The sequence below is a fragment of the Folsomia candida genome, unplaced genomic scaffold (assembly GCF_002217175.1).
Source record: "Folsomia candida strain VU population unplaced genomic scaffold, ASM221717v1 Fcan01_Sc070, whole genome shotgun sequence".
In the NCBI taxonomy this organism is placed as follows: domain Eukaryota; kingdom Metazoa; phylum Arthropoda; class Collembola; order Entomobryomorpha; family Isotomidae; genus Folsomia; species Folsomia candida.
Window position 1 is genome coordinate 142,884 of NW_019091262.1, and position 14,949 is coordinate 157,832.

At 40.3% G+C, this 14,949-nt stretch overlaps 3 protein-coding genes across 4 annotated transcripts; 1 reads left to right on the plus strand and 2 right to left on the minus strand.

The window, feature by feature from the left end:
* Nucleotides 1-3,624: 3,624 nt before the first annotated feature.
* On the plus strand, nucleotides 3,625-8,548 carry LOC110862823 (heat shock 70 kDa protein 4L). Its single transcript, XM_022112031.2, has 11 exons — nucleotides 3,625-3,991; nucleotides 4,063-4,387; nucleotides 4,716-4,949; nucleotides 5,023-5,344; nucleotides 5,525-5,780; nucleotides 5,850-5,977; nucleotides 6,046-6,173; nucleotides 6,344-6,487; nucleotides 6,562-6,678; nucleotides 6,738-6,971; nucleotides 7,044-8,548. Exons 1-11 carry the CDS (start codon nucleotides 3,885-3,887, stop codon nucleotides 7,542-7,544), a joined length of 2,496 nt encoding a protein of 831 aa, XP_021967723.1. The 5' UTR covers nucleotides 3,625-3,884; the 3' UTR covers nucleotides 7,545-8,548.
* Nucleotides 8,549-8,676: 128 nt separating this feature from the next.
* On the minus strand, nucleotides 8,677-11,472 carry LOC110862824 (glucosamine-6-phosphate isomerase). 2 transcript variants are annotated; one of them, XM_035845866.1, is made up of 7 exons: nucleotides 10,705-11,472; nucleotides 10,461-10,625; nucleotides 10,266-10,367; nucleotides 9,696-10,063; nucleotides 9,254-9,427; nucleotides 9,062-9,126; nucleotides 8,677-8,889 (listed from the first exon to the last, which is right to left on the minus strand). In XM_035845866.1, the coding sequence occupies exons 2-7, from the start codon at nucleotides 10,582-10,584 to the stop codon at nucleotides 8,862-8,864; spliced, it is 861 nt and encodes a 286-aa protein (XP_035701759.1). In that variant the 5' UTR covers nucleotides 10,585-10,625; nucleotides 10,705-11,472; the 3' UTR covers nucleotides 8,677-8,861. The 2 variants fall into 2 exon arrangements, with proteins under 2 accessions (XP_035701759.1, XP_021967724.1); XM_022112032.2 differs by lacking the exon at nucleotides 9,062-9,126 and having other exon boundaries at nucleotides 10,705-11,460.
* A 206-nt stretch (nucleotides 11,473-11,678) lies between these two features.
* LOC110862820 (methylcrotonoyl-CoA carboxylase beta chain, mitochondrial) lies at nucleotides 11,679-14,607 on the minus strand. Its single transcript, XM_022112027.2, has 10 exons — nucleotides 14,357-14,607; nucleotides 14,155-14,294; nucleotides 13,919-14,083; nucleotides 13,668-13,846; nucleotides 13,352-13,602; nucleotides 13,142-13,290; nucleotides 12,792-12,927; nucleotides 12,410-12,668; nucleotides 12,013-12,189; nucleotides 11,679-11,945 (listed from the first exon to the last, which is right to left on the minus strand). Exons 1-10 carry the CDS (start codon nucleotides 14,386-14,388, stop codon nucleotides 11,859-11,861), a joined length of 1,575 nt encoding a protein of 524 aa, XP_021967719.1. The 5' UTR covers nucleotides 14,389-14,607; the 3' UTR covers nucleotides 11,679-11,858.
* Between the last annotated feature and the right edge of the window lie 342 nt (nucleotides 14,608-14,949).

Sequence of the window (14,949 nt, forward strand, 5' to 3'; positions counted from 1 at the left end):
GAAGCTCGAAATCTTTATTAATGCGTTATTGCTCTAAGTCCAACTTTCGTTCTTCGATTTCACGATCTTGTTCCATCTTTTTGACTTCTAAATCGTACCGCTCATCGTTTCTTATCTTCTCGTACTGCCATTTCTCCTTCTCTAGTGCCAATTGTTCTTTTTGTAATTCGATCCTGATTTCGACACATCTTTCCAGCATGGATGATCCAGTTTGTGGGGCCAACTTCCGCTTTCTTACCAATTTTGATTGTTGCGTCTCTTCTACAGTCACTGAATGCTCGCTACTTTCGGGGACGCTAGTCTCCTCACTGAAAATGGTGCTGTTCAATGTCCAGTCTGGTGTATTCAAAGTAGTTATAACATGATCTTCATCTCCGATTTTCGACGAATCGTGTAGGTAGGGAGGAGCAATGTTAAGTTTATTTCCAAAAATCTCGTCCAGTTTTTCGAAGTGGGGACAGCGTTTTAGCAAAGTTTCTGAGAATTAATTGAATTATATTCCATAATTGCTCTCCACGTTAATTTATATACATGTTTATGAGTTTTACCTTTGAAAGAAGATTCCCCTTGCTCTTCTAAGACCCCTTGCCCTGTCTGATTGCGCCACTGAACCGTCTCTCCATACTTTCTCTTAAGATTTTTCACTTGATTTTTTAATTGGTTGTGGTTACAATGTTCAAACGCGAGAATTTCTACTCCACGTTTGTAAAATGCTACTGCGTTTGGCTTCTCTATCTCTTTTCCAACAGAAACAATTGAGATTAGGTGATCTAACAGCTTTTCAATCTCGGTAGGAGTCCACTTCCGGCGCTCCTTGACGTTGTCTACATTCGTGTTCTCAACCTCTTCTACCAATGTATCGTCCAAAATTGATGCTTCTTCCTGTTTCCTTTTTTTAGCGACTTTCGATGACATTTTGCACTCAAATCACAAAAAAGATTGTACCACGAAAATTTCTGAAAAAGTATTTTGCGAACTAAATACTAGCCCTGGAGATGCGCAAGTTCGCAAATAAATTTTCAAGCCAAAAGTTTTTGCGAACTTGCGAACTTTGTTTTGTTGCTAACGTTGCGAAGGATGCGAACTCGTAATGAATACCCTCATTATTTTTTAAACGCATAATTAAATAATGAAATATGACCAATTAAAAATTGTCACAAATTAAAAAAAAACACCAAAATACTCGAATATACCATTCACGGGGAATTATTTACATATATGGTTTTCGTACAAGTTATTTCTTGTATTGTATGTCCTATCTATGGGCGGATAGGACTTACTTTGCAGCTAAAAAAGGGAGATATAATACAGCATGAAATGGCTGACATCATTGTCAGCCATTTCCAGCAGGTTAGGTTACCAACGATTACTATTATTTGACAGAGTGCAATTTGATAATTCATTGGCTTAACGGTGTAAGAGCATTTTTTATTCTGCCATCCCGTGGCTCTTTGTCTCTCGTACGAATCCCACTCGTTGCTATGGCGACGCATCTTATGGGCCATGTCATTACTATTGCGTAACAATGAAATCCCAATCCTCAGATTTCTCGAATTCTCGAAAAACTGAAAGGTAAACCGTTAACCGGATGAAGCTCTGAGCGTCTACGAAGGACTTGGGCGTTAGAAGAGCTAAAATAAGAAGGGAAATCACACCAGGTTGAAAAACTGACCAAAATAACGAGACAGATTTAGTTGAATGTAAAAGTAAAAGGGAGATATTTAGTCAGCATGTGACACCTGCGCAGAGAGTAAACTGATTAATAGCACCATTTATGCAGCCAGCTAATTGTAATAAGCATGGGACATACATACCTTCGAAATGGGAATGATTGGACGGTGAACAAAGTAGAGGACGACTAAAATCATAAACTTTGTTGCTCTCTCAAGACCACTTTCTCTCTTTTCATCAAGAAACGTTCACCCTTTCGAAAAGTAGGTGCATGGTGAAGGAGACGCAGACTTCTCTCAGAACAGGCCGTCCACAAAGGTTGGGTAGGAAGGATACTTGTTTGAATGCATTGTATAATGAGCTCCACATAATGGGTTTTGCTTCAAATGGACCACGTGTTTTATGCAGGGGCCGTAAATTATCGTGATCTTGACTCTTTTCCCACAAGAAAATGTAAATAATGCGATGCACCTCAATTTGTATGAACTTTAAATGCTCGTTAAGTTGGTTATGGGTTTGGGGATGAAATTAATTTTGCATTTTTTCCCTTGAAAGCCTGTAACACTGATGGAGTGAATTTAGCGAGCGAAATTTTGCATAATGATCATTTTACGAGTTTTGTTGCTTTTGAATTTGAGAGATTCCTATTAAGTGGGTCTATGCATACTTTTTATGAAGAAGGGACGATGCAGTAACGAATCTTGGCAAGATTTTTGGGATTGCAGGGCTAAGAAAAATTCAAAAATTGATACTGATAAAATTTAAGGAAAACTTACGTGTAAATGAGACTTGAACTGTACTAATCGTAAGGATCGTAAGGACAAGGAATAATAGGTTGCATTTGCAAAATGAACTGTATGAACTGTCATATCTCACTGGTCGTCAATCCCTCACCAGACAAATCTGGCCAAGTCTAAAGAGTCTCAAATTGTACGCAGCTCAGGGGACCGTTCATAAGGGGAGTAACGTCTCTCAAAGTGGGGTTTTCACAGGTCACCCACGAGTGAACTATGATAGGAACGAGCTGCCATTTGACACCTCACTGGAAGGATCCAAATCCACTCAAATCCTTTACAATCAGCCTTTCGGGAAAGTTGCGACGTCTCAATTTCCACTCGTCTCAAATTCCCAAAGCACACACCTCCATCATTCCATGTTGTCATTGATATTACAGAGTGCACATAAGGTATCACCATCCAGGGAGCATTTGCACTGAGGTTTTTGCTTGTTTCCAGCAAGGTATGAGATATGGGAGGCCATGGACCAAGGGCCTCTCATATCTCACTTATGGGAAGTAAATAAAAACCAGCGTAAGATTTTCCTGGATGGTGATACCTTACGTAATTATTTCACCACTTTTTCAGGCCGGCCCATACCTGACGTGCACACCGTAATACACTTGTTGTACATGCACATAGGCACTAATAAATACGCAGACGCATGTTTTGACCATGACTCATACTTTGGATTAGATTGATGGTGCGTGTACTAATGTCATTATCAGTGAGATATTATCAGTTACTTTGTGACCTTATGGATTGGATGATATTGATCCATTATAGATTGGATTAATGAAATGTCACCCCTTCAATCTTAAATCTGATCTGGCGAGATAGCATAGCAAAGTCGCTTTCTACAATGACATGCCCATAAAATATGCATATGTTACCATACATGGAAATTGGCGACCAATGCCTCCACCCACCCTCAGATTTGAGGTGGAAAAGCGCCGTGGCCGTTGTTGTATGAATGAATGTGCATAAGTAGTGGTGAAGCCTTGAAGGGGTCGTCGAGAACTGAAAAAGGGAAAAAGGAAGAAAATGACGAGAGGAAATTTCCAGAGCAGAGGAGGAAGAGGAAAATGTTGGATTGGTGCAGCCGAGGAGCACGTGGTTGGTGGTGGAAACCTCTAGAACCTTCTCCCAACATTTGCCTCCACTTACGAAACTGACGAGTGCCTCACCACCACCACTTTTCCTCTCCACACCGGCCATCGAACCAACAGGAACGAGACTCAGTTTTCGGTTTCTGATTCTTTCTGGAAATTTTCTAAACCAATACTTTCAAAAAAAGTGAAACGTGTTATACGCCGTGCTGGGAAAAATTGTAGTGAATTGTATAAGAGGAAAGTAGAGGAAAAGTGACCAATTAAACGCCCACTCCTACTCTTTCTTTCACCAAGAAAAAGGGGTGGAATTAGAAATAGCAGAAAAATGTCCGTTATCGGGATTGACTTTGGTAACGAGTCCTGCTTCGTCGCCGTCGCGAGGGCTGGTGGAATCGAAACTGTAGACAATGATTACAGTTTGAGAGCTACGGCGTAAGTTTTTAAGGCATTTTGGATATACTGACGTAATCAAGGATTATAAATTAATTATTCCAATTATCCAGGTCGACGGTGGCGTTTGGCGAGAAGAATCGTATTCTCGGTGTGGCGGCGAAAAATCAGTTTGTGACGAATATCAAAAATACGATTTGGGGTTTTAAACGTTTCTTGGGACGTCGTTTTGATGATCCGTACGTGCAAGAGGAACTCAAACGGATGCCTTTCAAGGTCGTGGCACACCCTCAGAGTGGCGGGGTCGCAGTGCAGGTTAGGTATTTGGGCGAGGAACACGTTTTCTCCATGGAACAAATCGCCGCCATGCTGTTCACCAAGCTGAAGGAGACGACGGAGGCAGGCTTGAAGACCAAGATTAGCGACTGTGTCTTTTCGGTGAGACAACCTTTGTACTTTTAAAAGTAGCTGTGCAAATTTTGTGGTAATCTAATTAAGAAATTAGGATTGATAGAGTACAATCGTAGTTGTAAACCTCGTAAATTTACAAGTATACACAGTTACAAGCACCTGCCTGCTGTACAACTCTCAAGGGTTATTCAGTATGGTTTGATATGTTGCTGTTACGCGGCGTAACTTACGCCTCGCACAAGGTTGGTTGTCTATGAGTAATTAGCCTTGAGAGTTGGTGGGTACAGCGTAAATGTTTCTTGCTTAAGTTTGATAATTAATTACGAGTAACTAACTGAAACTGATCATAATTAAGGTGCCATCCTTCTTCACGGATGTGGAACGCCGGGCATTGGTCGCTGCTGCGCAAATGGCAGGATTTAACGTGCTTCGACTACTGAATGAGACGGTGGCGACGTCCCTAACGTACGGGATTTACAAGCAGGACCTCCCGGAGGAGGCGGATAAGCCAAGAAATGTCGTCTTCGTGGATTGTGGCCACTCCTCCTTGCAAGTCTGGACTTGTGCCTTTAACAAGGGAAAATTGAAGGTAAATCCTTTTTGCCCTTATCCTTATGGGTGGAGGATTAATTGCTCAAGTACTAATTATTTCTTTCTTGCAGATCTTGGCCTCTACCGCGGATCCATTTTTGGGCGGTCGTGACTTTGATAAGGTTCTCGCTGACCATTTCTGCGCCGAGTTTCGCGTCAAGTATAAGATTGACCCCGAAACGAACCATCGCGCCTACGTCCGCCTTCTCACGGAAATTGAAAAGATCAAGAAGCAAATGTCAGCCAACGCGACAAAGCTCCCCTTGAACATTGAGTGCTTGATGGACGACAAGGACGTGACGAGCCACATGTGTCGGGCCGACTTTGAAGCAATGAGCAGCAATTTGCTGCAGAGGGTGGAGAAAACGATGGTGGATTGTCTCCGGTCTTCGAGTGAGTGGAAAAGAATAACAGATTACTTGTAAAATAGTGTAATTTGTGTAAACTTTGCCTTCAAGCTGGCTAATTTTAATTGGCTTGGCTTAATGCACTTTAGTTCAATTCTAAATTCAATTCGCTAAAAGTTCGAAATTTAAAAAAATGTAATTGTCATTCAACTTTGAAACCTTGCAGATCTCCAGCCGAGTGACATCTACGCTGTGGAAATTGTGGGTGGATCATCTCGCATTCCGTCGATCAAGGCTCTGATTGAAAAAACCTTTGGCAAGGCGCCCTCGACGACGTTGAACCAGGACGAGGCTGTTGCACGAGGTTGTGCCCTACAATGCGCCATCCTTTCGCCTGCATACAAAATTCGAGACTTTAAAATCTCGGACGTTCAAATGTATCCGATAAAAATTGTGTGGGACGAGAGTTTGCAGGAAGACGGGTGAGTTGTTTCTTAAAAATTATAACTTAGTAAATATGGACATGATTTAATTTTTGAATTAACTCGCAGAATGCTGGAAGTGTTCCCACTGTACCATCCCGTGCCCTTCTCACGCCTCTTGACTTTCTATAAAAAGGACGGTTTCAAGTTTAAGGCCATGTACTCGGGTGATGTGCCCTACCCTCAGAAGGAAATCGGTAATTATTTTACAGACCACAATTAATCATTCGGGAAAGAAAATATTTATTTGTGACTAATTTCGCAGCCGAATATTGCATCAAGCATATCGAATCGCCTGATGAGGACCCTGTCAAACTGAAAGTCAAGGCCAGGATCAGCTTGGACGGGATTTTCAGTATCAAAGCAATCACGGCTTATTTGAAGAGTGCCGATGTAAGTGTTTCATAACATGGCAATTTTTTTATTAAATGCAATTAACGCCAAGTGTTTGTATAAAGTTTGGGAGAAGGTTACAAAACTAGCCTTCCAATGGTTACGAAAACATCTTTATTAAATGGGATGTTGACGTCATTATTAAATGATATTGGTGATTTAATATGTAGGAAATGATGGAGACTGAGACCTCCCAAGAAGCTGGGAACAATGGGGAAACGATGCAAGAACAACCACCCGTCGCTTCCCCGTTGGAAGGAGCAGCCACGAAGCAACAGGATACCGAAATGGAGGCTGAAACACCAATGAGCCAGGTTCGTTGTGATTTATAAATACGCTAATTTTGCGTAACTATGCCATTTTATTTTATTTTAAAATCTATCTTTAGGACGACGTAGAGGCACCTGTGGATAAGAAAAAGTCCCACAAAGTTATCGAACTTCCATTCGAGCAAAACTCTTACGGCTATGCGCCCTACGACATTCAACTTATGACTGAAACCGAGGTAAGTGTGTCAAACAAATGGTTCGTCGATGATAGTTACTAAATTATACTTGCTCCTAGGGTAAAATGATGGCTGAAGATAGGAGGGAGAAGGAGCGAATCGATGCCAAGAACGGTCTCGAAGAGTACGTTTACCTCCTGAGAGACAAGCTGGATACTGATTTGACTCAATTTGTTGAGGAGCGCGACAAGTCTAAACTGTCCGAGGAGCTCAGCTTTCTGGAAAATTGGCTCTACGAAGAAGGCAGCGATGAAAAGCGACAAGTTTACCAAGATCGCTTGGAAAAGCTGAAGGTATCGCATGTCACAAGCCAACCCTTTGGTAAAGTAGAGAAAAAGTAACATTTGTATTTTTATTGTTCCCAGAAAACTACGGACCCCATCTTCGAACGTCACCGCGACCACCATGAGCGTCCTTCTGCGATCCGTGAGCTCGAAGTGTCGATCCAACTAGCCCGCAAAATCGTCGACATGAAGTTTGCCAACGAAGCTCGCTATGAACACTTGGACGCTGCTGACGTAGACAAATTGAAAAATGCCATTCAAGAGAGTCAACAGTGGCTGGACCACACGAGGGACATTCTCCTTAGCGTCAAACCCAATATGACCTCGCCCATCAACGCGATGGAAATCATCGTGCACCGCAAGTCCTTCGAGAGCGTGGTTCACCCCATCATGAACAAGCCCAAGCCGAAACCACCCACTCCGAAGAAGGAGCAAGGAGCTCCTCCTCCCACAGAGAACAGCGCTGCTGGAACGGGTAGCGAGAATGGCGGCGAGGGTGCTGGCGAGGATCTAAATGCTGCAGGAAAAAATCCTCCCACAAACGACGAGCAACAACAACCTAAAGAAATGGATCTTGAATAACCCTAATCAACCCTAATCTTTAAAAAATTACTAGGCAATTAATATAATTGAGTATTGATGATGAAATTGGATATAATCTTGAAAGAACAAAATCAATAGCTTACTAATTAATAATTTTAAATCATGTAATGATTGGTGATGTGTGTCCGTTGAAAGTAAATGCATAAGCGAATAATTTTGTGAGCAAGGAATTGTAATACCTAATTAAAGTAAATAATGATAATTAATTAACGGTGGCTGGGTTTACATTGGCGTTGTCTGAATAATTGTATAATGATGGCACATTGTAATCATGAGAGTCGGGGTCGGTAGATTAACGAATGAAAATATTAATCAGGAGAGGCAGATAAAATATTTTGCACTCCAGAATTTAAAAAATGTCCCTTTTCGGACGAATGATTTTTGTACTTCTTTGGAAAAATAATTGGCAAGTTCACTCAAATTAATTGCTAAATTAATTGGTAATAATATATCTTGTCATCTAGTTAATATATTGCGCCTATTCATGTCTATAGTTGTGTTCCGAAGTTCACGAACTAAAAGTGCATCGTTTGGAAGCAACAAATTGTTAAATTTGCAAATGTCGAGGTGAGTAAGTAGTGCTTATGTTAAAATAATCGTCATAAATAAAATAAAATAAAACTGTAACGTAGGTAAATGATCACTTTAACTGTTACGTGATAATGGATCTTGTTATGGTGGATGATATGTGCATAAAATATTGTGGAAACGAATCCCGTCGCCATGCTTTAAAGAAATTGATAACTTATACATACGTCTATTGTGAACTTGGTGATTAATTAGTGGCGCAACGTAAATTAATTAGTCAATTAATAACCATACTTATCCTGCTTAAACCCACTCTTTATTTTTCAATTCTTTACTATCCTGTGTTATTATGCTCAGTAGAAGAGTGTTTTTAGTTGTAGAATTTAACTTGATTTGTGTTTTCATACATTTCATAAACTTGTGAATCTTTTCAATAAAAGTGAAACAACCACTAATAAATGAGGGGCTGTCCTTTAATTGCGTAACGCTGGCTAATATTGGCAAGGTAGGGTTAGTTCCCATCTTACACATACTGGCCAGCCTTACGCATTTTTACCCATAGCCCCTGAAATACTGGAAAAAGTAATTTGTTAAATAAGGTTACGAATTTATTGGCACGAATGGTTTACAATATGACATTTTTTAAAGAAATTTAGATCCTTTAAGATAATTTGCTAATTTCATTGTAAAACTATATTCTTCTGATAAGATCTTAGCTACATTGCCGTAGAGCCATATCATGGCTTTATACGTTGACAGGATCGTCAATCAGCTTGCTGTGGACGCCCCAGAGGTTCTAGAGCAAAACAAGAATGGGGAACAAATTAGCGCTGTGATTTTAATTAGGTTGCACTATAGTCACACGGTTATACAAATGTAAAATAGTACGATAAAACGGTTATTATTACACAACTAACAAATCCACTCTCAACTAAAGTGTCAAACTTTTATTTAAAAAAATGACCAACTTATTGGTAGAAACTTTGTCGCTTTCGTCATCCAAGATGAGTTTAGAATGGAGTAAATATAGTTCCTAAAGAGTAATATAATGTCCAAAAAATTGAAATCAATTTAAAAAATCTAAACAATTTTGAAACGTTTTAGTGCTCTACTTTTTAGTCACATTTATGGTAGGAAATTATCACGTGAGATTATGTTACCTTGAAATATTTGACAGTTTTCACTTTCAACTCCAAAGTTGCATCTTCATCGCAAATCATCAAGGTGCGGGGGTGCTGTTGGAAAGCAGACACGGTCCACATGTGGTTCACTCCTTCCTCGATCGCCTTGTAGAGAGCGGGGGCCTTGTGGGCGCCGGTGATCAGAATCATCACCTGAAAAGCGAACCAACAGTGTGTAGCGTTTCATTCATTCGTTCATTAACAACGACGGATTATCATGCCGTCGTAAAGAAGGAGGTGGTAGATGACATGGGAAGGCATCAGTTTCGTCAGTCAGCTTATGGAATCAAGTAATCATTCGGGGATTACCTATATATTAACCTTTCATTCTGTCAGTATTCCACCATTCAATTTTACAAAATCAGAGTCTAGCCGTGCCGACGGATCGGACTGGGGTCATTCAATTATTTGAATTAATTACCTCTCTCGCATCCATGACGGTCCCCACTCCAACTGTCAACGCCTGTTTGGGCACCTGGGTCAGGTCGTTATCAAAGAAGCGCGCATTCGCAATGATTGTGTCATGAGCAAGCGTCTTGACTCTCGTCCGTGACACGAGGGACGACCCTGGTTCGTTGAACGCCACGTGACCATCCGGCCCAATTCCTCCCACAAACAGCTCTATGCCGCCAGCTTTCGTGATCTCCTTCTCATACTGGTCGCACTCATCGGCCAAATTGTCCGCATTTCCGTTCAGAATGTGGACATTTTGTGGTTGAATGTCGACATGTTTAAAAAAATTGGACCACATGTAGTGGTGATAGCTTTCATGGTGCTCTCGTGGCAGGCCTAAAATTCATTCAGTGTAGAAAATTTAAAAATTCTGTTGCTGAGAAAGTCTGTTCCCTGCAGAAGCAGAGAGAGACCAAGCATGAAAGGCTCTGGTAGATACCACGTATAAAAATCAAACTCGGAAGTTAAGACATTAATAGAAACTTATTTTTCCTATAAAATTTTTTATAGCTCTACTCGTACAGCACATTCCACGTACCTACATACTCATCCATGTTGAAAGTTATAACATTTTTGAACGACACTTTTCCAGCCTTGTGTAAAATGATCAGATTCTTGTACATGCCAAGGGGTGTGCCTCCTGTGGATTAGTTTAGCATAGAAATTTACGTATTTTTACTACAAATATCTGATTCTGTGAATAATTCACAGCGGATTAGTGCTGTCCTAATACCTGTCGGCAGTCCGAGGACGAATGGCTTTTCCGGGGTAGGATTGAAATCGCGGATTCGTTTCGCGACATATTTTGCGGACCATTCTGTCACTTGGGAGTCATCCTCGAGAATTAAAAGTCGCATGTTTTCTAGGAGTGTCGTCAGCCACACGAAAAATACGATTTCTGTACATAGAGTTTGGACAAAATGAATTACAAATGTTCAAAAAGGCTAAAAAGGAGAGCAAGAGAAATAATCACTCACCAACGAACACCGCAGCACAGGGACCAAGTTAACTAGCGAATGAGTAAATCAACTCAACAGAGCGTTCAGAATCACCAACACCCAGTTTAAAAGGATATCACCATCCTCACCCTCGATTCATTTAATAATAATAACAGTTGACCATCGAGATAAATATCTCTATCTCGCTCATATTTAATACCATGCACTCACAATTAACAAACTGCTGCTGCTGCAGATGCGAGATTACAATCCTCTCCCGAGCCAGACATGAGATCATCAGTCACAGGTCAGGCTCGACTTGGTGACACAGCGATTATTACAAGTTGTAATTTACAACTGCTGAGAGGAAGGTGAATGACCAGGTCATTTGTCATTGGGCTTGAACGATAGGATAAGTCTTCCCCATCATCACCTCACCGTCACCTCCTCCCCCTCGTCTTTCACGTGTTCATTTAAATACAAAAATCCGTGTAGCGGAATAACCCAGTGACGACGATGGAAAGTAAATTTACGCTTTTTAAATTCTATGTATGCCTTCTTTGCATGTCCACGTAAAATATGGTAAGGACGAGAGGAGATGACACGGGAGAAGATGAAGGGGAGGACATGATTAGGTAGGACTTATCCCATCACCAACGTGTGGAGTGGTATCAAATTAAACTACGGAAAGTTGATGGATGGAGATTAAAATTAAATCAATAACTGAAATTAATGATACCACAGTATCTCGATGTGGTTAAATAAACAAGCTGAGAGATACTTACGAGATTATGCAATCAGAATCATAATGCCAGTTCCCGGTTTCCCTGAGTAAAAAAATATCGGAAACAGACGGGAGGAAAATATGCAAAACAATGATATGTGAGAGAAACCGTTGAAATGAAACATTCCCTGGCTGAGCAGGAAAAGGACATAAATGAATAGTTCAGTCAGAAATCACGCAACGCTTTATGAGAAATTGCATGATGCATACAAAATACAAAAACTGCATATAAAATATGATAATGCCACGGTTTTTTTATTGATACACATTTTGTGTATATTTTTCATACTTAAAATAATTTGCCCGAAATATATATATATATATATTGATATTTATCAAAAGATCCAACGGGGCGATTGAGAGAGTTACGAGGTACGTAACCACGTACCTCGTCACTATGAATGAATTTTTACATTCGAAAAACAGGATATCGAAGATTTGTCACTGGTAAATTTAAGGATTGTTGTTTCACTATGCGTAAAGATTCTCCAAGCACCTGGGGAAAAACGTAGGACATATTTTCAGCAATTGAGTTTTAATCGAGGAATAAACTTATTTTGTACCATTCTCGTAATTTCTGGAGTAATTATTGCGTCAGTAAGAACATTGAAGGCGGCATAAAAGGCGTCGAATTCTTCGTCGTCACGTTTCTCTGGTAGGCCTGCATTGTCCATTAAGAAGGAAGAAAACTGGGCACCTGGCCATGCGAAATTCAGGTTTGGGTTATAAGACGGGCCACACTGCGCCAGAAAAAATGTGTTAAAGACGCAGTGATCGCGTAAATTTTGTGAATTGGTGAAAAAATGCAATTACAAATTTGCAAATCAGATTTGTGTAATTAAAAATTGTTCCAACTTTATCCAGTTTGCACACGTATAATATAATACGCAGCCAGATCAGGCTGGTTACGTTAAAAAATCTATCTATAGATTTTTTCGATAGTTGTCAAAATCTCCTCACCATGAGCAAATAGTCTTCATGAAAACATCCAGTAAGTGTAACTGATATTTTTGGCACACAGGCCGTCGCCACCGCTGCCGACATGCTCCCTCTTGGCTTCAGGTCATACGAGTCATTGGCCAAGGCAGAAGTTGCGTCCGAGTTTTGTAAAAATATCAACGGAGTGGCACGACGGTTACACATGTCAATGAAATGGGCAGCTTTTAACGCTTCGGCTTCCAAAATTTGGCCTGAATTTGCTATAATGCCGACCATATTTCTGAAATTAGGATATAAAAATGTATTAAAAGAATAAATAGAAATAGAAATAAAAAATAAAAATGTATTCTGGCATAATTGCATATTTAACTCTGTTTAAACACATTAAATATTGTGTGCATACCCTTCAATATAGCCCGACCCAGTTATAAGTCCAGGTCCATAAAATGCCTTAAATTCCTTAAACGTGCTCCCATCCAATAACCCCGAGAGAACGCCGTATATTTCTACCTTGTCAAGGTGACTTTTCCCTTCTAAATCTGAGCAATTAAAAAACTAGTTAAACATGCGTTAATAAATTAATATAGAATCAAGTGAAGTATTCAAGCCCAGCTTTTTGTGAGCTGTCATCTGTAAAATTTACAGTAAATATTGCAGTGGGTGTAAATAAAGGGCAAAATAAAGAAGTAAATTGATTAAGAAGCGCCCTGAGATAACAAAATTCTACTTTTTGAGTGGGTAAGGTTGGATTACCTGTCCAGGTTAGGTCAGCCTTTGGTTGGAGAAAACTACTCGTATTCGGAACAGGTACAGGTCTCATGTTTAGCGACTCGACGATTTCCCTGCACATTTTAAACCCTTGGGTTTCATCCGTGGCAAAATAATCCGTACAACCGCTAACACTGAAAATATTAAATGGTTTTATCACTAAACAGGTCAGGAGTTTCAAGGTTTGATTTGAACCTGCTGTGCATAAAGGCACCACCCAAATCCTCATCCGTCACTATTTCCCCCGTCGCAGCCTTCACAAGGGGCGGACCACCGAGAAAAATCTTCCCGATTCTATCAATTATGATGGCTTCGTCAGACATGGTTGGATTATAAGCTCCTCCAGCCGTACAGGATCCACAGACCATGGCAATTTGTGCAATTCCTTTGGACGACATGACAGCCTGGTTGTAAAATCCTCTCCCACCATAGATGAAAATCTCGGACTGGAATTTATTATTGTAATTTCCTCAATATTAGCCTTAGTGTCGGCGTCATATTTTTGTCAAACCTGCAATGGCAGAAATGCGCCGCCTGAATCCGGCATGTAAATTACAGGCAGGCGATTCATTTCTGATATATTTTGGACACGTCCACTCTTTTTGACCGTGATTGGATAGTATGTGCCTGCCTTGACGGTGGCATCGTTGCCAGAAATCATGCAGTATATCCCCTGGATTCGCCCAATTCCTTCAGGGTAGACAGATTATAATCCCTTTATTTGAGCTTACAGTTATAAATGCATATACACTGTGTCTGTACCTGCTACAACCCCTGCCGCAGGTAAATCACCATAAGGCATGTCAAATCCGGCTAGTTTTCCAATTTCTAAAAATGGTGAGTCTTGATCTAAAATGTTCTTGATTCTCTCCCGTATGAGTACTTTCCTGTTTTTGGTGACATGTCGTTCAATTCCCCGAGGACCACCTTGCACACGGCAATTAATAACTTAACCACTGAATATCATTTCAATTGTACATATACAACTAACAGCTAACCTCCGATCAACGCCGCCTTCTCCAATTCTTTGTACTTGGCTAATTTACTTTGATAACCGGAAATGGAGGCGTTGTCAATCTTGGAGACATCTTCAGCAGTGAACGGTATCGGTTGGGTGAAGCAACCTTGCGACATCCATCTGATTAAGGGATAAATAGATATTTTAATTTTAATGGGAAAAGAAAAGTTTTTTTGGTATACCTTCGAATCATACACCTTACACCAGCATGCATTTTTCACGTCTGTCACCAAAAATTACCCAGCTACTATCATAATTGTAGTACTTTCAACTTTATTATCATGCTTAGCAGGTAACACTTGTAAAAGTTGTAAACACAACAGCCGGTCTTATTTTGATGGTCAAAGTCCGGTTGATTGGCAGATATTGAGCAATCTTCTATCATATAGTTAGCAACCTTATATCATGAGTAGCCTTTTTACAAACCGTACCGTCCACTCGGGGTTATATTTTGCACGAAGACAGGTATTAGTGTGAGAAAAAAATCACCCTACTAAAACCCTGCTAAAATATGGTCATGTTAGACATTTGTTATGATCAAATCAACATGCATGGGCCCCCATCTTAAATTTGAAAAACCTGGAAAAATTTCAGGTTCAAAATTCAAAACTTTATTTTAGGAAAATTGTTTTCATATTTTTAATGTGTTGAAATTTTTAACATTTCGTCGACGTTGGATGCGGATGGTGGGATCATACTGATCGTGATGATGGACAATGTATTATTACCAGTTGAGTAAGGGAGCCTGGTCATGCGGGGGAATCTCAGATGAATT

Excerpts from the sequence above, each read along its gene's own strand:
- LOC110862823 (XM_022112031.2), top strand. The coding sequence starts at position 3,885 with ATGTCCGTTATCGGGATTGACTTTGGTAACGAGTCCTGCTTCGTCGCC. Across the intron at positions 4,950-5,022 it reads TTAACAAGGGAAAATTGAAG|ATCTTGGCCTCTACCGCGGA; the intron begins GTAAATCCTTTT and ends TCTTTCTTGCAG. Across the intron at positions 6,972-7,043 it reads ATCGCTTGGAAAAGCTGAAG|AAAACTACGGACCCCATCTT; the intron begins GTATCGCATGTC and ends TATTGTTCCCAG.
- LOC110862824 (XM_035845866.1), bottom strand. The coding sequence starts at position 10,584 with ATGCGACTTTTAATTCTCGAGGATGACTCCCAAGTGACAGAATGGTCC. Across the intron at positions 10,368-10,460 it reads CGTCCTCGGACTGCCGACAG|GAGGCACACCCCTTGGCATG; the intron begins GTATTAGGACAG and ends ACTAATCCACAG. Across the intron at positions 9,127-9,253 it reads AAACTGTCAAATATTTCAAG|GAACTATATTTACTCCATTC; the intron begins GTAACATAATCT and ends ATTACTCTTTAG.
- LOC110862820 (XM_022112027.2), bottom strand. The coding sequence starts at position 14,388 with ATGCATGCTGGTGTAAGGTGTATGATTCGAAG. Across the intron at positions 14,295-14,356 it reads GTAAGGTGTATGATTCGAAG|ATGGATGTCGCAAGGTTGCT; the intron begins GTATACCAAAAA and ends TCCCTTAATCAG. Across the intron at positions 13,603-13,667 it reads GCGCATTTCTGCCATTGCAG|TCCGAGATTTTCATCTATGG; the intron begins GTTTGACAAAAA and ends AATAAATTCCAG.